Genomic DNA, 22890 nt, shown 5'->3' on the forward strand with positions numbered 1-22890 from the left:
TTTTTGAGAAAGTGGAAGGTACTAAGAAGGAAAAGTGTTGAGCAGGATAAAGTTGTGATGAAAATGGCATATTATATTATAATATTATGTGAAAGGGTTTGGTCATTGGTGATGCTTGCTGGTATTATTGGAAGGTTTGACCAGAATTAGTTGGGCTTGGACTAAAGGTTTAGGTGTAGTTAGTGCTTGCCTGCGAGTGGCCTGCCTGAATTTCCATGAAGGAGCTAACGTCACTTCCATCTCCCATGGAATGGTGCATGCATTCAGACAGATTTTCTTCTGAAAGCAAATGACTTTTCTTCGATAATTTATTCGGTGTGGAATCAATTACGGATTCAAAGATAGAACTTAAAAGATTACGAGATTAAATAAAAGTATAATATAAAATTAATTAAAAAAATAAAATTTAAGAATAATCAGTAAAAATTTTAAGAGATATATTAATATTATATATATATAGTTAAATTAATGATTTTTCCAACTCAAAGAGAGCCAATTAAGTATCTTGACCCTCTTAAATCTATCATTGGTATGCATGAATAGGACTAGATTTGAATTGAGTCAGTTTGAGCTCAGTTCGGTTGAGCCCAAAATGAACCGATCTTAACTGAGCTCGAGCTACTTGTCAGATTTTTTAATTAAAATTTTTTATACAAAACGACATCGTTTTGATCAATATGTATTAAAACGACGTCGTTTTGATAACAAAAAATGAATCGAACCAAATTCGAGTTTGGTTTTCATGAGCTCGAGCTCGAACTCGAGCCAAGTATATGTGAATCCAACCCTATGCACGAACAAGTTATTAAATTATTATTTATAGTATTATTACGTAATATGCATCTAATTTTGAGTACTTAATTAAATATTCAAATGATATATGATATTACTTTATCGTTGTTTTAAACTCATTTAATCACATTATAATATATTATATAAATACTTAAAATTAGATATCATATAATTTTATTTATTACATAATTAATATATTGTTTTAATTTCTTTGTACTTAACTTCGTCTGTGAGATTATAATTAATATGGACATTGGGGAACTTTCTAATTGAAATAATTTCATTAACCTATGCATTAATGCAATTAAATAATTAATAGAAACCAGTTTTTTCTTACTTGCTTATTTACATTACAACAAATTTTCATTTCAAAAAGTAAAAAAACATTTTTAAAAGTAAAAAAATTATCTTTAAAATTAAATATATTGTTCTGAAATTGAATATTTATAATACTGTTAAAAACAAGAGTTCATAATCATATTTTAGGACCGTATTATCTCCAATCCCATAAATCTCTTTGTTTATAAATTAGAAAACTTTATATAGAAGTAAAGTTGTTAATTTTTAAAATTTAAGTGAAAAAATATAATTAATTTTATATTTTTTATTATTATTAATAAAATGATGGTTTTATCTCTATTTTTAACTGATAATTTTAATGGTAGTTACGTCATAAGTGAAACTTCAAATTTTCTAAATTCTATAAATATAATTTTAAAAATATACCTAAACTTGTATGAGAAATAGTCCTTTAGCAGTAAGAAAATTATAATGACAGGCAAAGGGGTCAAGTAAGCTCGATAATCATATGGTCGAAAACATTTAATCTTTGTAGGCATTAAAAAAATTATAATAAAAGACAAACAGGTCAAGTAAGAATTTTTTTTAAAATTTTTGTGCCAACGATATTATTTCAATTATAATATTTGATTGGCTTAATATATGTGTCTTAAAAAATAGGGTTTTTTTTTTTTTTAATTCCTGAATTATCTGTGAAAGTTGTAGTCTAATTCCATCTTATTTTTCATTTTTTTTATTTGGTAATTAAGCAAATTTTTTTTCTTAATTTGGTTTTTAGAAAATCAATTCAAATTTTAAGTCAATCAAAAAAATGGATAAATACCTAAAAAAAAGTAAATAAATATCTCTCTACATATAGGATAAAGATTTTTTGTCGTCTCTGTCCCATGTGTTTGAAAAGGGAAAAAGACCATTTTCCACCCAAATTTTATCCTAATTTTAAAATATACTTAGAAATAAAAAATTCAAATACCTACTTATAAACTAATTATCATCCAAATTTTTAGTTAGAAACAAAAATAAAATCATCATTTTACTTATAAATCATAAAACTTTGAAATTTATATCATCCTCCAGATTTTAAAAACTAACACTTCAACCCATTTTCAAAGTTTAAAAAACCTATATTTGACCCCTAAGATTTGTTTTCGTCTCTGACAGTCATCATTTCGACCAACAGTTGATGTTTTTCACCTATCTTTTAGATTCTATCATGAAGACAGTCATCCAAACGTAATGACGACAACAAAGAGTCACCCTTCGTCATCTAGAAGATTCGATGAAAAGCGACTCTTCATCGTTCTTCATCTCTTTTTATCTATTTGAATGATACTTCGTCATCCAGATCTAGATGACGAGGGTCGTTTTTCGTCAAAGAAGCCCTTCACTTCTTCCAAATCATCAGTCAGTTTCCTAAGTCATTAAAGATGAAACTTAAAAAAGGGGAAAAACGAATTTTTTAATGTTTAATCATAAGGGGTAAATGTGAGTTTTCTAAACTAAAGGGGGAAATGATATAATTTTTTAGGTTTTAGAGTTTATAGGTAAAATGATAATTTTAATGCTACTTCTAATTAAAAGTTTAGATAGCAGTTAGCCCATAAATGATTATTTAAGTTTTTCGTTTACTATAAATATGATTTTAAATTTTGACTAAAATTTGAGTAGGAAATTTCCCATTTGAAAATGCCACCCTACTAAGCCTTGCTGAACTGATGAAGACATATAAATGAAATAATATCAACCAGACCAAAGGACATATTCCCACCCAAGGTTTTATGAAAAGACAAGATGCCACCCATAAGCTAACTTTGTTACTGGATTCTGTTAGTCAAAGGTTGAAATGGCGATTTTGTCCTTCCCCAAATAAAATGTCAAAATCACCCTTAAATGAAAATTATAAATTATACATTTTGTTATTTTAATTAATAAAATTACCTAATTACCCCTTATTATACAATAACCAAAAAACTACCCTCAACTCTATAAAACTAAATATGATTATGTCATTTGAATAAAAATAAATTTTATACTTTATAAATCTATGAATTTTTACTGATTTTTATATTGGTGGATCTGCAAAATTTGATTAACTTTGTAATTTTATTGTTTGAATACATAATTCTGTTCGTTGGAATGCATGTAATCTATTATATAGTGTGAAGTTGGAATTCATGGAGAACCATTACACATAATGCATGAAGACTTTCAACCTGGAAGTGCATGCAAATGTTTATTTCAAATTGATAGAAAACTACACAACAAAAGTGAAATTAAAAAGTATTTGAAGGAAATGCAAAAGTTGCAGAGAACACTAAAAAGAAATGCAGAAGTATTGAAGGAAATGAATGAACTTTCCTTCTTTTCTTCATATTTGCGTTGAAACAAAGTTGGACACATGTTGCATGTTGATTCGTTTTCAAATGTAAATTAATTTATGTTATTAGTAGATTTTTCCAAATTTGTAAAAAATGACAGAAAACCCCTACATACATGTTGCAATTCTATTGGCTCTGCTTTTCTACACTTACCCCTTGCCCTTGGATCTTAGCCAAACATTTTCCACCATTGATTTTAAATAATCATGGCACATTTATTATTTTGCAGCATCAAGCACAATGAGTTGTGTTGGCCATTTTCTTTGTAAAATATCACATTTTCAATATTTCGCTATGTATCATTGTTTTATGACTTTGTGTCCACCTTTATCAATATATCATCTCCCTCATCACCACAATGCACCAAAAAACTCAGCTACCGTTTTAAAGTTTCATCACGCATCACGCAACCATACATTGCATGTAAATTTTGGCCTAATGCATTTATTATTCGTCAAAATTTTTTTTTAATAAATAATTTTTTTTTGTCATTTATATGAATTATTTCTTTCGTTTATAACACTTAAAATAATTTATTCAAATTTATTTAAATACCTTTTTTGCTAACAGAATATGTAACATTAAGTATTTATGGGTGACACTTTGGATTTATTAAACTTAACAGGTGGCACAGTCTTTTCATCAAACCTTGGGGGGAAATTGTGTTTTGGCCTATCAAGAATTACATGAAAGATCGCATCCTAGGCCTAGCCAGAGACTGCCCGCCATCGACAAATATAGCCGTTCCAGTCATGTACCGTGAACCATCACTGATTAGATAGGCGACTATTGAAGCCAGATCATTTTCGACATCCATCCATCTCTGCAGCGGCACTACGTCCTTAACTAACCGCTCAGCCCTGTCCTTCCCCACTGCTAGAGGATATTCATCTTGTAGGTGCAAACCTCGGATGATAGCGTTGACCCTGATCTTGTATTTTCCCAGTTCCAATGCTGCTGTCTGAGAATAGCAATCACAGATGTTACCATGATTAATTTAATACAGCCAAACAAATTAACAAGTACAGCAATGACAGAGCAATATCAAGGACCAACATATGCTTCTGGTACAAAATAGGACTAGTCTCTCTATACAATTAAGTATTCCATGAACTTCAACTACCAGTTTTAGTGGCACATGTTCAACAGAAACCAAGGTACTCGTGATGCAGGCTAAAACACATGGACCCGAAGAATTTAATATTCAAGACGGCAGCCATCCGTAATATAATGACCTGCTATGCACAGAAATGAGTAATATGCACCGAAATTAAATAAGATCCTGATGAATACACCTACACGAGCTAACTGCTGCACACCAGCTGAACAAGCACCATAGGCAGCAGCTCCCGGATAAAGTCCTCTCTCCGCCCCCATTATTGAGGTCAAGAATATAATGGAACCTCCTGCATTGTTGTCTCGCATTCTTCTGCCAACAGACTTTAGAAGAAACCATGAAGCCATAAAATTTATTCTCACTAATTTTCTGAACTCCTCCTCTGCTAACTGTAGCGGGTCTTGCATCTTTCCTGTTTCACAAAAACCAGAAAAAGCAAGAAAGATGAAACCATAACTTAAATGATATATCAGAAAAACATATTTGGACATTCAATAGTCCCATAGATTTAAAGCTACTCTTTCATGCTTAAAATCCCTCTATTTTGTCATTCAAGCTTTGTACTTCCCTCCACTCATGAACTCAACTTCTACTTCGGCACAAAAATCTGATCATATCTCAAAACAAATCTTTCAACTTTTTGTAAAGGCCAAAGGACTATTTCCCATCTAAAGTATGTTGTTTTCGCAAGTTTTCCCCATTAACTTTGAAAATCTGATTTACCTACCTATAAACAGTTAAAATTAACGGTTTTAAAAGTAAAATTATTATTTTATCTGTAATATTAAAAATAAATATAATTTTGATTTCATTTTCTCTCCTAAATCTTAAAAATTAATAATTTCTCCCAATCCAAGTTTTCAAAAACAGTATTTTCCCTCCTCAAGTTTTCAAGATTTCAAATTTAATTTTTTTGTGACGTTTCTTCCTCTCTAATGATCTCTAGGCGACGGATCTCCCTCTCCTGTGCGGCCTCCTTCCGATGGTCCTCCTCAATCTTGTTGTTGATGAAGACGACTCATCTTTGTCTCTAGATGAAGACGATTTGACAGTTCGTCTTCGTCTTAACAAAAAAAAGTCAACTTTGTCGACGACAACGTCAAGGAGGACCCTCGGAAAGAGACAACATCGGAGAAGAAGAGACATCATCTGGAGGTCATCAAAGAAGAAAAAACATTGTCAAAAAATTGAATCTGAAATTTTGAAAACCCTAAAGGGAAAAATATTATTTTTAAAAACTTGAGTTGGGAGAAAATTATTAGTTTTAAATGTTTAGGGAGAGAAATAATATAACTAACAAACTTATTTAAGGTTAATAAAAGTTTTAAAATTAATAAAAAAAATTAAGAAAACAGCGTACTTTATATGGAAAATAGCCCTTTGGCCTTCTGTAAATGACCCACTAAAGTTCTCAAAACAGGAAAGTGGTTCCAAAAAGTGTAAATACGTATAGTACTAAAGAATTAATCTGTTACAGATATCAATCACAGTACTAAATAATGAACAGACCTTCGTAAGTATAGCAATGCACCAAAGCATCCAGATTGCCCAAAATTCGACAAGCCTTATCCACTGCCTCATCAAATGTTGCTTCTCTCTCATCCTCCATATCAACTCCAACCACTTCGACTGCTTCAACACCCTTGAATGAACTTTTTATCTTCTCTGCAACACTTTGAAGGCGCTTCTCGTTTCCCATCAAAACCAACCTTCAAAGACAAACAGATTCATAAAAACTAATTTATACATTAATATTGCAAAAGAGGAAAGAAGCCACAAACAAATTTAAAATATGGAATTCTCTGTATAGATTTCTTGAATTCATCACCCAAACACTTCGAAAACAAAAAAAAAAAAAAGAGAGAATAAAGAAGAAGATAGAATCAGAAAAAAAAACCTGCATCCCCGTTTGGCCAAATTGAAAGCAATGTTTTGCGAAATCTTATCCCCATCAGAGGTAAGCAGCACCTTCTTCACGGGTTTTTCCATTCCCAATACCCACTGCAACATGTTAAAACAAAATCCCAACAGAGACATCATTCAATGAACAAAATCCAGAAGATGAACGAAGAACAAAAACAAAAGGAGAATAAAAGCGAGAGAAACTGTGAACCTGTGAGAGAGAAACGGGTTATCACTTATCACTCCACAAAGTGTTTATTTGTTTTAATGCAGATTTGCGTTTGAGTGAAAGCTCTTATATACTGGGACTAAGAGGAATAGGCATGGTAGTTCTAATCTAACAACCGTGGGCGAACCACGATGTCCAAGAGAAACACTTTCTTTTTAATACGAAGTACGGGGAAGCCGCTTAGATACACAGACATTTCGTATGAAAGCGACGTTGCATATGTTTTCAAACCGTTCGTCAAAAATTCGAAGTTTGATTTCAAACTCCTCTTTGTCACTTCAACCATCGCTGGGACAACCACACCACCATTAGATATGTCTTTTTTTTAATCGATAAACCCTGTTCAAATCAGAACATTACTTTTAAAATTGAATAAACTATATCAAATATATAATAAATTTTAAATTCAGAAATTAATTTTATAATTATTAAATTAGGTAAGTTAAAAGTTTAAACTTGATATATCATTATATCAAACTCTAAACTTATCTGATTAGTAATTATAAAATTGATTATTAAATTTGAAATTTATCCCACAATATAATTGATTCGACCTTAAAAGTAGTGATTCAATTCAAGTTAGAGTTCTCATTCTTAAAAAAAATATTCAACGTTGCTTATGTTGATTAGGCAAATTGCTTTTTTCTTGACAATATAATGTGCTCGGCCATCCCACCGAATTTGTCTTTTCACTTTTGGGAGCTATGAAGAGAATACGTTTAAAAAAAAACAGTAATGGTGGCTTACATATTAAATTATTGATTCATTTCAGACTTCTTCTAGAGATTTAATTTGGCCAAACGACTGTTTCCCACCCAAGGTATACTTTTTCTGCACATTCCCACCTGTTAAGTTTGAAGCCCATTTACATACCTATGGGCTGTTAAAAAAAGCGAATTCAAGGGCAAAATCATTATTTTATCTGTAATATTAAAAATAAATTAAAATTTAATCCTCTTTCCCCCCTCCCCCTAACTTCTAAAAACTAACCATTTTCGCCTAAGTCAAGTTTTGAAAAATAGCATTCCCCCCCCCCCTAGGGTTTGGTTTTTAATTCCTGACGCCAAATCTAGTGCCATCGCCGACAACGAAGCCTTTTCGATGCACCATCATGCTCCGACGACCTCTCTTCTCTCCTCTGGAACGTCGATCGACCCAGATATGGTGTCATCTTCGCCTGGAAAGTTCAAGAGCTTCGTCGGGAGACGAAGTTCTTCGTCTTCCCATACGAAGACGACGACTTCGTCTCCGTCTTCCCAGACGGAGATGAGGTCGTCATCTTTGTCTGGGAAGACGAAGAGCTTCGTCTCTCCACGAAGCTCTTCAACTTTTCAGGCAAAGACGATATCAGATATGGGTCGATCGACGTTCCAGAGAAGAGAAGAGAGATCGTCAAAGCATGGTGGTGCGTCGGAAAGGCTTTGTCGTCTACGATGACATCGAATTTGAGGTCAGAGATTGAAAACTAAACCCTAGGAGGGGGAATACTATTTTTCAAAACTTGGCTTAGGGAGAAATTGTTAGTTTTTAGGGGTTAGAAGGGGAAATATAGGTAAAATTGTAAGGGGTTAGAGTTCCGTTAAATTTAACTGCTTATGGGTGGGTATTTGATATTTTCAAAATTAAAAAGGGGAAACTAAGAATGCAGCATACTTGGGCGGGACATAGTCCTTTGGCCGATTTAATTTAGACCACGTAACAAATAACTGACTTGACCATGGCGACTGGAAGTCTTACTCCAATAGTCAGAATCAAACTAAACTAGAATTATTTCTCATTTCAATACAATTATACAAATAATTTTTATTTACAATTTTATATATTTATTATGTATTTCTTTATAATTGAACATTAATTTATTTATAAATTATTATACTTTTTTATAATTAAATATTAATTTATTTTTAATTTTAAATAATCCAATTAACCAATTACGTATTCTAATTTACTTATTCTAGTTCTAAAGTAAACAAAACCTTCGAGTATTTCCATATATGACAATAATCTTGTTCATGTGAGTTGATTGATAAGCAATATATATTAATTAAATTTTAATGTAGGCCGGCTGATATGTCCCACCCAAACTTTGATGGATGGATTTTTCACCCTTTAAACTTAAAAAGTCTATTTTTTACTCCTCCATCAATTATATTAATATAAGCTATTATTTAAAAGGGTAGAAAGATCATTTTGCCTGAAATTCTAATAACTCCTATAATCTATAAAATATATGAAGGTTCATTTAAAAAAATATTTTTTCTATTTATTTGTCCTTATTTTATATTTTCCTCCCACTTTTGATGTCAAAGGGAGAATTATGAAAAGTTGGTCTTATTACGGGAGTAATTGAGTTGCATTAACCCATGGTATGCCGGTTGTTTTGTCAATAGTAATGCAAAACAAGGTATGGATGAATAGCAGCACCATGGGAATCCTTCTTTGTACAAATTTTTCGGTGAGGTTTTGAATAGTATTTTAATAAGACAGAGGTGCAATCATTTTACCTAAAAAGTATAACTTTTAATAATGTTTTCAACATATTCGTGAGTAACTTCAATCTCAAGGGTGATAATCAATGCAAAAACAAAAAAGGATACTCATTCAACCAGACCAGAGTAAGAAAAAGCTCATGTCAATTAAAAAATGGTAAGTTGACTCTCTTGTATTAGTCATGACTACATCTCTTTAGTTAACTTTAGATTAAATCCAACAATGAAAATGATAGAAATAATGCAAGTCAGATTTTTTTTAAGTTTTGTAGGTTAAGAAAGAACACTTCTATCTATCTTCGTAGAAATTGTTCCAAGGAAAAATTAATTAGATATTTGAAAATCATAATCTTTCTTAAGAATATAAGAAAACCACTAAATTGAAAGCTTCAATCACTTGCTCTAACACTCATTTAGTAAACAATGTGTAGAATGCATAAACCCTTTTAGAGATAGGGACGGGGACTTCATGAGTTGGTAAGTCAACAAGTATAGAATGAGTCTATTATATGAACTAGAATAACCTCGTCAACTATTTATCATCAATGAATTTGCTTTACTCCTACTTTATTATTTTCATAAAGGACAAAAGATTATTATCCATCCAAGTTTTAATGTAAAAACAAATATATATTTATAAGGTTTCAAAAACTCAAACACTTACTTATAATTTAATTTATATTAAAAATTTTTGTTAGAGTTAAGGGTAAAATTATCATTTACTAAAAAAATTAAAGTTTTATAACATTTTTCTCTCAAAGTTTAAAAGTTTTACAATTTATCCTCACCCAAAGTTTATAAGTTTTAAAAAATGATAATTTCATCCCTAAATTACTAGGTTTTCTTTCTCTCTTTTCTAACAACAACAACCATCCCTGATAAATCGAAGAGACGTTTCTGTCGACAAAGAAACGAAGAGATGATATCTCTTGGTCGATGGAGACGTCTCTTTGATTGTCAGAGATGGTTGTCGCCTTTCCCATCTTGTCTTTAAATCGTCATTGTCGCTGTCGACAGAGAAGGGAGAAAGAAAACCTAAAGATTTAAAGGTGAAATAATCACTTTTCAAAATTTGAAAACTTTGGGTCTAGGAAAAATTATGACATTTTTAAATTTGAGAAAGAAAATATAATAAAACTTTAATTTTTTAATAAATAATAGTTTTACTCATAACTTTAATTGAAATTTTTAATAAAATTTAAGTTATAGGTAGATATTTATATTTTTAAAACCTTATAAATATATTTATCATTACCTTCGAACTTAAGTAGAAAATAGTCCTTTGGCCCATAAATCTGCCATCCAATCCCTAATAGATCAATAATTTAAGTAGGCTATGCATGAGTTTGAAGAATAGGTTCGACAAACTGAAAATCACTCACATAAGAACCCATAAAATATGTTATGTAATTTTTTTTTTTGAAAATAGTTTAAGCCTTGTATTTAGGTCAGGAAAATTGAGAATTGAAATCTTCGCCCATCCAGCCCCAGCCAGCACTACTTTCAAGAAGTCTATACAAAAACGATGGGAAATCTTTCTTCCGTTTCCGCGGTAAAGTTTTTCCCCCTTTCCCTTTTCATCTGTACCGTTCTCTCTCATTATTATTACAAAATAATAAAATATTTATAAGATATTAAAATATATTATAATAATTAAAATTTTAAAAAATAATAAAATATTTAAAAATTGAAAAAATGCTTGAAAGAGAATAAATCAGACAAAAAAATTATTAAAGTACAAATATATTTTTCTTCGTCTTAATCCTATTTTTAATTATAAAAATTTTAGTTTTTATCTTATCTTCACCGGGAGTCTCCTTTCCGTCTATAAAAACGGGGGGTCAGAACCCAGTTTTACAACCAAATTGCCGTCTCTACTCAAGAACGGAACCGCAAGACTCACGTGACACTGGCGCTGACATGGCAAACCATTTGCGTTCACCTCACGTGAATTTTCCGAACGCTAAAAGCGCCAAAACTAAACATGTACATTAATTACCGTTTTATCATGGCGAGTTCAACTTTGGCGCTCTCGTCTCCGCCTCACTGGACAAAATTTGAATTATCGGGCTTCTTTTCAAACAAATCACGCTCCAGGTAATCAATTTAGATAATTAGTTACACTTATCGTCTTCTCTCTTTGCTTAATTAATTTAGGACTTGTTATGTTTTTGTGTTGATTTCGATTAATTTCACCTTTTTATAGATTTGATTTTCGAAGAATTCAGAATGTTGGAGTCTCCTCTCATTATTCTTGCCTTGAAGTGAGTTTCTTTTTGTAATTAGATTGTTTCATTATCTTTTGATTTTTTATTACAAGATTAGGTTTTATTCTTGTTTTTGAGAATGGCTGCGGATTTACTGTTTAGTACGAATAATTCTGTTAAAGACATTATCGAGACTAAATTTTAGTTATGTTGTGTGATGGTAATACCTGTAATTTGAGGAGCACTGGTTATGGATTTGCTACTAATACTTGTGAAGTGATTGTATAATTGTTGCATTAGCTTGTAGTGGTACTTCATTTTTGTTTCTTTCATATATTGAATTTTTGTTCTTTGAGTGGATCTCAATGGAAAGTATGGGCCGTTCTTGCTTACAAGTGTTGGAAGTTACTGAAACAAAATAATCTATTACTCGAAGGTTAAGGATGTCTGCTATCGACCCCCAGGGACTCAGCTCAACATTTTAAATGAAGTTAGTTTCTCCCTTCTTGAGAAAAGGTACATGTTTGTGGTATGTCCTCATTAGTAACAATTTATCATGTCTATGTGAATTTTGTTCTTTATTCAAAACTTACTACATTACCCATATTTCTTAACTACACTATGCTAGCAGCAGAATCCTCAATATCTATTATATAATTGCTTCCAAGCAGCTGCTTCCTGTTCATGGACTAAAATGTTTTGTGTCATCTGCTGCAGTTTTGGTTTAATCTTTGGACAGAGTGGAAGTGGAAAAACTACTCTCTTGCAGGTTGATCTCTTCCTTTATGTTTTTTCTTCAGAAGTTCTTTACGTACAATTTGTTAATACCTTGTTTTTTTCATATATATTTCTGTGTGTTTGTCCTTTCCTTTCTCAGCTTCTTGCAGGACTAAGCAAACCAACATCAGGTTCCTTCTACTTCAAGAATATGGGAATGATGGCAAACCAAATGGTTCTCCTGAGCCGTTACTCACTCAAAGAGTGGGCATTGTGTTTCAGTTTCCAGAGAAGTATCAAAACCAACTGGACATTTTATCCTTCATGTTTCTTTCCTAGATGTTGTTAACTTGGTTTCTTTAAAAGTTGTTCTATTCACCAAGTCTGATAATTTTGTTCTGCTTGGAGTTTTGCTTATGATGTCAAAGGGAATTTATGTTATTTATGTATTACTTATTAATTTCTTTGTTGTCTTATTTCTCATTTCTCAACAATATTCCTGATTCTACTTTCTATTGTTAAATTTCTAAGAATATATTTTTTTGCTAGCTAGGTATTTTTTGGCAGATAATGTGCTTGATGAAATTATATTTGGGTGGCCAAGGCAAAGCAGTGACCCTCAATTGAAGAAGTACCTTGCTTTGAATCTTGTAAGAGCTATTAATTGGGTACTATTCTCTTATCATTCTTTAAACCCCTCCCTACTCTTAATTCTTACATCTTTGTTACTGTTCTGTAGATATTGGTTGTATTATGTGTGCTTGCTATTCTCTGTAATATATATTTAATTAATAATCTAGGTTGGATTGGGTGGGATCTCTTTGAATAAGGACCCTCATTCTCTAAGTGGTGGCTATAAGCACCGGCTTGCATTGGCAATTCAATTGGTAAGACCCGATCAATTACCCTACCCTAAATTGACACACCGTTACATATGCACAAAATTTTCTTTTAGTTCATTTCGGAAATTATGATGGACCTCCATGAGAGATCCTTTAATATCATTGCCACCCAACATCTTTTTAATTAAAAATCCCCCGTGTAAGAGGGGTGTTTTTAGTAAAGAATTACTACAAAACCCTTTTAGAAGAGTGTTTTGAATAATTTCCAAAAAGATTCGGTGGTGATAAAATTTAGGGGTTTCTCTGGGGTCCAAATTAATTACCCTTTTCATTTTGGCCATGTATTTAAGAAAGTTCTTTTTCTAGCTATGCTTGACTGTTGCATGAGTTGACTGTTAAATGGTAATTTTTTTAATTCTCTAGGTACAGATTCCAGACTTATTGATATTGGATGAGCCTCTTGCTGGTCTAGGTATGAAAGCTCCCTCAGTTCTAATGTTCTGCATTATTGTTCCTTTTTGTTTAAATTATACACATTTAGACTGCGTCCAAAGTCAGTCTTATAATTAAGCATGCATGATCCCTGTAATCTGTAGTTCTTCGTTACTAAACTGCTTGCACATTATGTCTTTGATCTTTGGTAGTTATTTGATTGCTTATGAAATTTTGGAAAAATTAGATTGGAAGGCTCAAGCAGATGTTGTGAAGCTTTTGAAGCATTTGAAGAAAGAATTAACCATACTTGTTGTCAGTCATGACCTCAAGTAAGTTTGTATTTTTTAATTTTGTCTTCAATCTTTTTATGGGAATATGTCATAGTTTTCATCAGTATGTCATCATGGTATGGTAATTATTTTTCTATTGCCCATTTGAGAAACATTAATCATAATTGCTACTGTCCATTTTTGTTTGACCTCATTTTACTTGAGGGCATTATAACATTCCTTTGAAAAAAAAAAGATTAAATTTCGTCTTTAATAAATGTCAACTTATTGTCCATGATCATGGGTATGAGTGTTCAGGCACAAGGTGTCACGTATGGCATGAACTAATCCTTTTCATTCTAGGCATTGGGAAACCTTTGTATGTGCACATCTTTGTCCATGTTCTGTGCATGCATATTTGGGTATCCCCTTTCCTGAGTTCTTTGTTTGGACAGACTTTAGTCTGTATGTAATGAAGAAAGTGTTGTCGTGGGCTTTGGCATAACAAAAATGAACAACACATGAGAAATGTAGAGGTTAAGGAGCGAACCTGTCCTCCATTGATCTGCATCCTTCTACTAAGTAAAGAATTAAAAGTTTTGAACATTTTAATCAGATGTGTTGTGTGTCTACATCAACTCTGCTGAAGGAAAAGAGAAGTGTTGTTAACTAATTGCATCATTGAACGCCTTATTTCATACAGGTGTAACTGTGTTGCAAAATTAAGTCACCCAATATCAGAGTCATCAAAATCAATCGGCTATTCCAAATTCAGTGAATTCCAATCTGTTTTGTTTAGGTCTAAAGTTAACTATTTAGCTGATTAACGGGTGTTCTATAGTGCAAGAAATTGATCCTACCCATAAATACATGATGTATTATGTATTTGATTCAGTTCATGATTTATATTGATAATATGCGTGCATTCGTACTTTTTACATGCATAGCTTTCGGTGTTTTTTCTCTCAGAGAGTTGGCAACTCTAGTTGATCAATCTTGGAGGATGGACATGGGTGGAACTCAGCGGGAAGAGCCTTTACCATTGTAATTTAGAAATCAGCTTGTGTCTACCTCATCAACAAATGATGCTATGAGGTGGGACCCTGATCATTCCATCTCTTTTCTTGAAATTTGTTTATGAAAAATAAAATCAAAACAGAAATTTGGATCCAACTAGGGGTGGATTCAAACTGAGTTAAACCAAACTTAAGACTGAGCATGCTCAAACTCGGTTTGACTGAAAGGAGTTGAGCTTGAGTCTAAACTCAAACTCATCGAGTTTTCGAGAACATAAACTCGAACTTGGCTCAAGCTTAATTGAAAATTGTTTTTTAAAATTAATTTTCTCTTATAGGAAAAAAAAAAAAACATTAGAAGGAAGTTAAATTGTATTGTAGAGAGAAAAGAGTAAGATTATTTATAATAGGTAAAGTGAATTATAAAAATTTCTTATCACAATATGAGATTTTTGGAATTGGATTGAACTTATTTATTGTGAGTGAAATGAGTTGTTAAAATGTCTTTTTCCAATGTAAGATTTTTTTTAACCTATTTGCCTACATTAGAAAGAGATTTTTTTTTATAACTCACTTCATCTATTATAATTAAGGTCAACCCAATTCCAAAAATCTCATATTGGGAACAGTAATTTTAACAACTCACCCACCTATTTTAAATAAACTTAATTTTTTTCATTTCTCAACACGATCTAACTTCTTTCCAATATTTTCTTTTATTCCAAAACATAAAATTTTAGAAAAAAATCTTTTAAGTTTAAAAAAATTCAATACAACTTGAATTGAGCCTCCTATGGCCTGAGCACAAGCCATGGTTGTTTGTTTTGAGCTCGATTGAGTTAAGCTAACAATTGAGCTTAAGCTAGTTTAGCTTGAATCCAACTTTAAATCCAACAAATAAATATTCAGATTCTTGAACATGTATTCTCTTTTGTTTCATTTCTCTGTGGAAGTTGGGATAAATGAATTAATGGTTGGACACTCAAGGCCAACAAATTCTAATTTCTTGCCACGGATATTATGTTTATAATTTTGGCCTTAATTTGAGAACATTGAGTGCAGTTGATTCTAAGTGACTAAACTGAACATAGGTGTCAAGTATCCAATTCAAATTTGAGGTCTGCGATCATTCAAATGACACTCACAAGCAATCAACCTCATCAAGAGTTAACAAGAAACATACTGCCAGACCTTTATTAATACACTGAAGAGTTAAAGATGGAGAGCTCATCTTCTTCTCTTTCTCTAAAGTTCATCACCATTTTACTCACAGATCATAAGAACACATAGTATTAAACACCACATATAGACTTCTTACTCAGAAAGAACGGCAGCTATTAAGATTTGCTTCAGCGTCGTCACTACAGCTCCAACACCAAGTCTACGGGTGCACCAGAAGAAGAGGGTGAGAATACGTACAAATAAACTTAATTATCTGAGTAATCATTGAGAGCCAGAGTGTGGTTAATAATGCAGTTTTCTCAAAAGCAAAACCATGCAGATTTAATATTACAATCATCATAATGTTTTGACATTTAAAGGATAAATTTTTAATGAAGTTTAGACATTGAGCATAAAGACATGACAAATTATGTATATTTGTCTCTTTATGCATTTTAATTGAACTAAGATTAAATATGGTTTCTAATTCTGGTATTGATAAGTAAAAAATTGCAAGTAAATGAACATTACATAGCGATTGAGATGCGATGTCATGTTGCTGTGTTTTCCAATAGTCTATGGACATAAATGGTGTGGGTGAGGTCATGGGTTGTGTCCTGTCTAGTTGTCTGAGTGTTATGTAAAGAGAAAAGAAAAATGCATATAATTGATACTTACAGTCTGCATCTGTTTTGATCCAATGCTCTCTATTTCCACTTGAAGTAGTGCCTTTGAGGCCATATTGGGGACATTTTCTGTTGTTCATGTAATATTGGGTCCCTTCCTTTGACTTGGGTACCAGGGGAAAGCTTTTGTCGTTTTTGTCTGAGTGCATCACGGCCCCATTTGCAAATGTTCCATCCTGGGGATTTCTGTTGATCTTTTCTGCATGGGACTTAGTAAACACTTTTTCAACTATAGAGTTTTCGGGATGAACTTTTCTGCGGAACATCCGCATGACCTATATGGCAGAAGTAGCATTAAAACAGTGGAAAAATATATTGAGCAGTGAAATAGAATCAAGCAGTCAACTTTAGCATGAACCAGTGACATGAAAATCAAGTGTCAGAAGGCACACCTTATGGAGCTTCTTGTTGGTTGAAGCAGAATTAGCATCACTATTAGAAGGGTTAGGGTTTCCTGCAATTGCATGTAGGGTTTTCATCATCTTCTTCATGAAATGTTTGACAGATTTATGCGTTTTCTTGGCCTGCATCTCCACTTTCCCACTTTTAGTATCTGTGGAAATCTCATCTGCTATCTTTGTCCTATGAAACAGCTCTGCCAGTGATGCCTTTTCCTTCTTTACCTCAGTGGTTTCTGGCTGTTCAACTGAAGTTCCAAATAGATATCCTTGCAGTGGACATACAGTCATCTTTCCATAATCTTTATCATTGGCTCCTTCCATTGGGTTCTCACCAAGTATAACAATGCTGACATAGCTGTCTCTTCTTGACGATTCATTGCTGTTTCCTTCATCAGCTTCAGTCTCAAGGAATTTCCCTAGTTCATCATTAATGAGCTTCAAGTCATACTCTGTTACCTCTGCTTTTTCCTCAGTGATGTTCTGCATAGACATGGCAAATGTTGGTGTTGCAGGCCCGCTGGTGATTTTTTCAGTGCCAAGAGTCCCGATAGCCAGAAAGCCATCGAAGAGCTCAGAGATGACACTAGTTGTTTCTTCATCAAAATTTGCTTCAACCCCCTTAGCTTCAAATTCAGAAATAGAGCCATCTGAATCCTGCTTGGGCTGCTTTGAGGCTCGAGATCCACATCTGGAGCCAAAGCTTGGCTTTGAACAGTGTTCTTGGTCATCAAGGATTGACTGAGCAGAAAGGCAAGTGCAGTAGTTCCCTGAATTTAGAATTCCAAGAGAGTTTATAATATCATCAACGAATATAAGGTAAGGCTTATGTAATTATCTTTAGCAACTGCTGTGACAAAATTATGTAATGATATTTTGGTAGCTTATATATGCATGCCATAGTGATTATGTTGCAAAGCAATTGTTTAGGTAGATGAAATACCAATGGTGAAATCCTTGAACAGGTCGATGCCATTTTGCCGTATTTTGTGTTGCATCCATCCCAGTAGCTGCTACAATGATAGGTAAAGGTGAAGTTAAAGGATTTTAATTATGTGGTATTCTAAAAATTTGTTGAGTTCAGACTTACCTTCATTTTGATCTCACTTCGGAAGGCTTTACGTTAGAATGCTTGAATTGGTAAAGAGACACATAAGAAATAGATTTAGGTCAAGAGAGATAGGGGACTTTAAAAGGAAATATTAGATTGCTCACGAGGATCTTCTCATCATGGCAAAGGCAAGTCACTTGTCGCTAGAAGAAACTGGGATGTAGTTGAATAGAGAGACAATTAGAAAGATACAAAGGAGTCTGGCTGGCTGTTCTTTGTCAAGGTCAAATCATGTGGATATTTGGAGTAGGCTGACATGTGCAAGGATATATGCAAATTATAGATAGAATCAGATCTTGTGTGAATCATCTGTCTGATATCATATATTGCCTATTTGCACGCATTTCAATGCATTCATTTGCAGTACAAACACTTTTATAATGGACTGAGATATGACACCATAATCTGTACAAATTTAAATTGGGTGAAACAATTTTCTGTTTATCATGCTACATCTACCGGATACCTGGACCAAGGGAGGTGCCCACTATTAGGGGTGGATATGAAATAGGCCGGGCTTGAATACTTTTTGGCTCGAATAAAACATTATTCAATTGAAGTTTAATTTGAGTTTATTAAACTAAAATTAAAAATGATTCGAATTTGATTTGATTCAAATTTATGATTTGATTCCGTTCGAATTCATGGTTTAGATTTGTGATTTAAATTTATGATTTATTAATAAAACAATATTATTTTGTTCAAATAATAGATAAAATAATTTATTTAAGTTATAAATTCGAATTGAATTAAATTACAAATTTGAATCACCAATTTAAGTTATGAATTCAGACCGAATCAAAGACCAAACCGATTTGAACTTCTAAAGCTACTTATTTCTTCGTAAGTTTTGAAATCTTAGGTTTTAACTGAAAGAGTTTGTGGTGATATATGTTTGGTACCAACCTGGATTGAGCTCAGATGTTGATGTTTAAGATTGTCTTTAATTTCCAACATTTTTTATGTTGATGACAGTGGCAAAACTTTGTGCTGAAACATCTTAAATGTCACTTTTTTGGTCATTTTTTAATCACGTTTTAATGAGTAAATGGTTCATCACCTGAAGAAGCTGAGAAATTTATCCAATACCAAAATTTGTAAATGACATCTTTCAGCAGTTTGAAGCTTGTTTTCTGAAATGCCTTACACTGCCATGTAAGGAATTCTTCCGCAGAGCCCACTTAAACAGAGTTGCAGAGCCTCTTTTGTCAACATGTACTACAAGCATCTGTAGAAGTAGCATTAAGCAAGGAAGAAGCTTTTGTAGCCTGGAGATAAAAGCCACACAGGCCTTTTCAGTTTGAGACACCCTTCAACAAGTGGGGCGTGGAATCAAAAAGCACCACAGGTAAAGCCACTAATGTTAAAAAAGTGTGCATATATTTCTGTGGTTTGTGTCTATTTATATTGATCAGTGGTGTTTATCATGCAACTTGTAATCAAATTCTAAGTTCTCAGTTCTAATATGTTTGTGTGGCAAGCAATACATTCCTGAACTTTCTGTTCAGTATTAAAGAAGGCAAATTACATCAGTTGTTGCTGTTACTTGATTTTCTTGGCCCCATTTTGAGTTTTGATAGCTGTTTCCCACCATTTATCTGACTTCTATTATTGCAGACAATAATTTCTTCCTGTGGAGGACTATAATTAGCCAAAGCATGTTAAAGATAAACGTATGAGTTGAATATAATTGCAAGACTGTTACTAATTTTATTTGATCACACTGTGCAGGACCCATTGATGAACTTGAACACCAGGTGATAGCCATGGGCTGTAATTGCTTTACTGCTGGTCAGTAAACTGTTGCTTGCCATGGAGTTATGAGGGTCAGCAAAATTTTCTGTTATTTTTATCAGCAAGCCCTTTGCTTCCATTCCCATAAATTTCAATAATGATTAATGTGAGCCAAGCTGTTTCCATTCCGATCTAGACTAACTATAGATTGTGAAGTAGGTGTTATCTAGGAAGCACATGGTGTGTCTCTGCCTTTCCAAACCCTCTAAAACTTGATTTGAAGAGTGTTAGGGGCTTTTTAGAAATATAAAAAAATTTAACACGTTTCTTCTTCTTCTTCTGTTTTTTTTTCATCGATGTCCATTTCCGTATTTCCATTTTCATACTATATAGGGTGTTATAGGCATCCTCATTTTTAGCTAGCGAACGAGCAACTAGAAAACACAGTAAATTATCGCCCTCTTTCAAGAACAAAGTACAAAAGAATAACTCACGCCCTTGAAAGTCTACGTAGGGTCAGGGTGATTCAAAATGTTGATAAAGATGGTGAACATGTGAATTTCACGTGGATACCAAGAACTCTTAAGTGGTTCCCTATTAATTTCATGAGACTGAATGAAACAATTTGCTTTCTTATAGCTTTCAGATGGGTATAGAATAAAAATAATATTATATATATTTATTTTAGTAATATAAATATATACATATTTATATTTTATTTTAAAATTTAAATTATTTAATTATACAATGATATATATAAATACATATATATTTATATATGTTATCATATGATTTGATAATATTTTATCTTTAATTTAAAATTATTAAATTATATAATAATATATATAAATATATATTTATTAGTATATTTAAAATAAATAAATATAATTTTATTTATTACCATAGAATAAAGTGTTGACAAGTGAATCATAAGTTGGCCCAGTGGAGTGTGATTTAGTAGAAATTATTTATGAAGAGCAATGTCGGCCATCTAGTGTTTGTTTGAAAGAAACAGTTTGACACTTGGTTTCCTTAATCGAGGGATCCAGGGAGTGGTGGGCCTTCTAATATTTACAACAGAGCATGGAGAATCTAAAATAGTGTACATTTCTGGACCTGACAGGATGTCTTTGAGGCCCAAGATTAACCGTACCGACGTCCAGAGGTCATAGAACAAGTGTCCCTACGATTACTCTTACAATTTTCAAATGGGGCCCAGTCTGTAAAACGTACCTATGACGGCATGTCATTGTTCTAGGAAGAGTGATCCGAGATGGCAATTCAGCCGATAAAATCAGATTTTTGGTATATTTCTTCGTAACCGAAAAAAAGATTATTCGATAAAAATAAGGGTAGATATAAAATGTTTTATGATTGGATATGAGATAAAAATAATTTTGACTTTTTTTTTTATTTATCATCTTTCTCGTATATTTTTTAAATTATTATATATTAAATTATTTTTAAAATTTTTAAATTATTATAAATATATTTTAATATTTAATAAATATTTTATTAATTTTGTAATGAAGGTAGGGAAGGAAAAGTGAGAAATTTTCGTCCCATGGATGTAGATAAAGGGAAAGAAATTTTCTTTGTGGGAAAGAGACAAAAATTCCCCATTAACACTATATCGAAGACAAGATGCAGATTAGAATTAAGACATTTGATTTCTATCCAATCTATTATCATATGACATTAATAGAAAGTATGAAAATATAATTGATCAAATAAGAAGACACTAACTCAAACTTACAATTTTCGATACTAGTAACTTTATGTGATTAATAAAACTATGTATATATGTTTAGTATATAATTTTAGTACATAAATTATATGTTATTATATGATAAAATAATTTTAAATTAAAGATAAAATAGTATCTAATTACATAATAATATATAATTTATATATTTAAATTATATAAAAAATATATACATATAATATTATTTTTATATGATACTAACTTCATATTTGAATCGAGTTTGATGCCGATGGGGTGTGATGTATTAGTAATTGATTTGAAAAAGACTTTAATTGACATTAAAGTCATGATTCAAAGCCCACAGTCTACACTTCAGTCTCTCTATCTACAAGAAAAGGAAAATCTTCAAATTTGACCATACTGAATATGACCTGTTCCACAAAATCTCATCCATAGATAAAAAAAACATTATTGGAATTATTGAATCTTTCCATTTTTTTTGCTTGATTACATATGCTCATCATCCATCAAACTTTTCTCAAAATAAAAGATAAAATTTCTTAAAACTCTAAATTATTTTTGAAAAAAAAAATTAAGGGAAGCATAATCAACAATATCTTTATGCATTTCATCCAAAATATTAAATAAATTTAATTTGACTAGAGATTAAGAGAGTCTATAGGGATATTTCTGATTTTGACCAGCTTTTTTCTTCCCCCTCCACATATTTAGTTATCCTTTTTTTTATATTATTATTATACATATTTAATCATATTTTGGTTTTATTTTTATTTTAAAGAGAGAATGTCTCAGCCGACACACCATGTGATCCAACTTTAACCATTTTTTTTGAGAAAAAAAGACAAAAACAAAATTATTAAAATCTTGCATCAAACTCAAACTGAGAAAGATTTAAATAAGTATAGATCCCAACCTTTGTAACATTATTTATTTTGTTAGAAATTTGAAATCTATAGAATATGTGTAATATGATTTTGTCTACTAATTCATGATTACTTGATAAAAGTTATTGTTTTAGAGTTAAATTTATCGAAGTACTGATTAATTTATTAGAAAGATTCAGTAAATCAAGTAAAATATAATTGTTTTTGAAATTAAATATCTAGTAGAAAATATAAATGTTGTAATATATATGTTAGGTTTGATTAAATAGGTTGGTCGACAGGTCAAGACTGCATGAAATGATTCATTTGAATTTTAAATATTATTATATCAAATATTTATTTTTATTATATTATATTTTTGCTTGTATTGTATTGTAAGTATTATTTTTGTTTCAAAATGGCTATAGTTGTATTTATGAGTAAATTTGAAGAGCATTGGATTATCAAAAATAACAATATTATGAGATATATTGGTGAGAAAAAAAGAATGTTAATGG

At 31.8% G+C, this 22890-nt stretch overlaps 2 protein-coding genes and 1 pseudogene across 2 annotated transcripts; 1 reads left to right on the forward strand and 2 right to left on the reverse strand.

The window, feature by feature from the left end:
* Window positions 1-3993: 3993 nt before the first annotated feature.
* LOC123196968 (3-oxoacyl-[acyl-carrier-protein] reductase FabG-like) lies at window positions 3994-6861 on the reverse strand. The gene is made up of 5 exons (XM_044611132.1): window positions 6701-6861; window positions 6485-6588; window positions 6097-6296; window positions 4770-4999; window positions 3994-4431 (listed from the first exon to the last, which is right to left on the reverse strand). The coding sequence occupies exons 2-5, from the start codon at window positions 6574-6576 to the stop codon at window positions 4153-4155; spliced, it is 801 nt and encodes a 266-aa protein (XP_044467067.1). The 5' UTR covers window positions 6577-6588; window positions 6701-6861; the 3' UTR covers window positions 3994-4152.
* Window positions 6862-10981: 4120 nt separating this feature from the next.
* On the forward strand, window positions 10982-14850 carry LOC123196967 (annotated as a pseudogene).
* A 1270-nt stretch (window positions 14851-16120) lies between these two features.
* Window positions 16121-18034, reverse strand: LOC123196548 (protein LAZY 1-like). The gene is made up of 5 exons (XM_044610608.1): window positions 18029-18034; window positions 17882-17951; window positions 16933-17708; window positions 16386-16815; window positions 16121-16128 (listed from the first exon to the last, which is right to left on the reverse strand). Exons 1-5 carry the CDS (start codon window positions 18032-18034, stop codon window positions 16121-16123), a joined length of 1290 nt encoding a protein of 429 aa, XP_044466543.1.
* Between the last annotated feature and the right edge of the window lie 4856 nt (window positions 18035-22890).

The sequence above is a fragment of the Mangifera indica genome, chromosome 14 (assembly GCF_011075055.1).
Source record: "Mangifera indica cultivar Alphonso chromosome 14, CATAS_Mindica_2.1, whole genome shotgun sequence".
In the NCBI taxonomy this organism is placed as follows: domain Eukaryota; kingdom Viridiplantae; phylum Streptophyta; class Magnoliopsida; order Sapindales; family Anacardiaceae; genus Mangifera; species Mangifera indica.

What these genes read in the sequence shown, in the direction of transcription:
- LOC123196968 (XM_044611132.1), bottom strand. Translation starts at nt 6,576, where the DNA reads ATGGAAAAACCCGTGAAGAAGGTGCTGCTTACCTCTGATGGGGATAAG. An exon ending in TTGGCCAAACGGGGATGCAG is followed by an intron (nt 6,297 to 6,484) that starts GTTTTTTTTTCT and finishes TTGTCTTTGAAG; the next exon opens with GTTGGTTTTGATGGGAAACG. An exon ending in GCATTGCTATACTTACGAAG is followed by an intron (nt 5,000 to 6,096) that starts GTCTGTTCATTA and finishes TTTGTGAAACAG; the next exon opens with GAAAGATGCAAGACCCGCTA.
- LOC123196548 (XM_044610608.1), bottom strand. An exon ending in GTTCAAGGATTTCACCATTG is followed by an intron (nt 17,709 to 17,881) that starts GTATTTCATCTA and finishes TTCTAAATTCAG; the next exon opens with GGAACTACTGCACTTGCCTT. An exon ending in CCAACAAGAAGCTCCATAAG is followed by an intron (nt 16,816 to 16,932) that starts GTGTGCCTTCTG and finishes TCTGCCATATAG; the next exon opens with GTCATGCGGATGTTCCGCAG.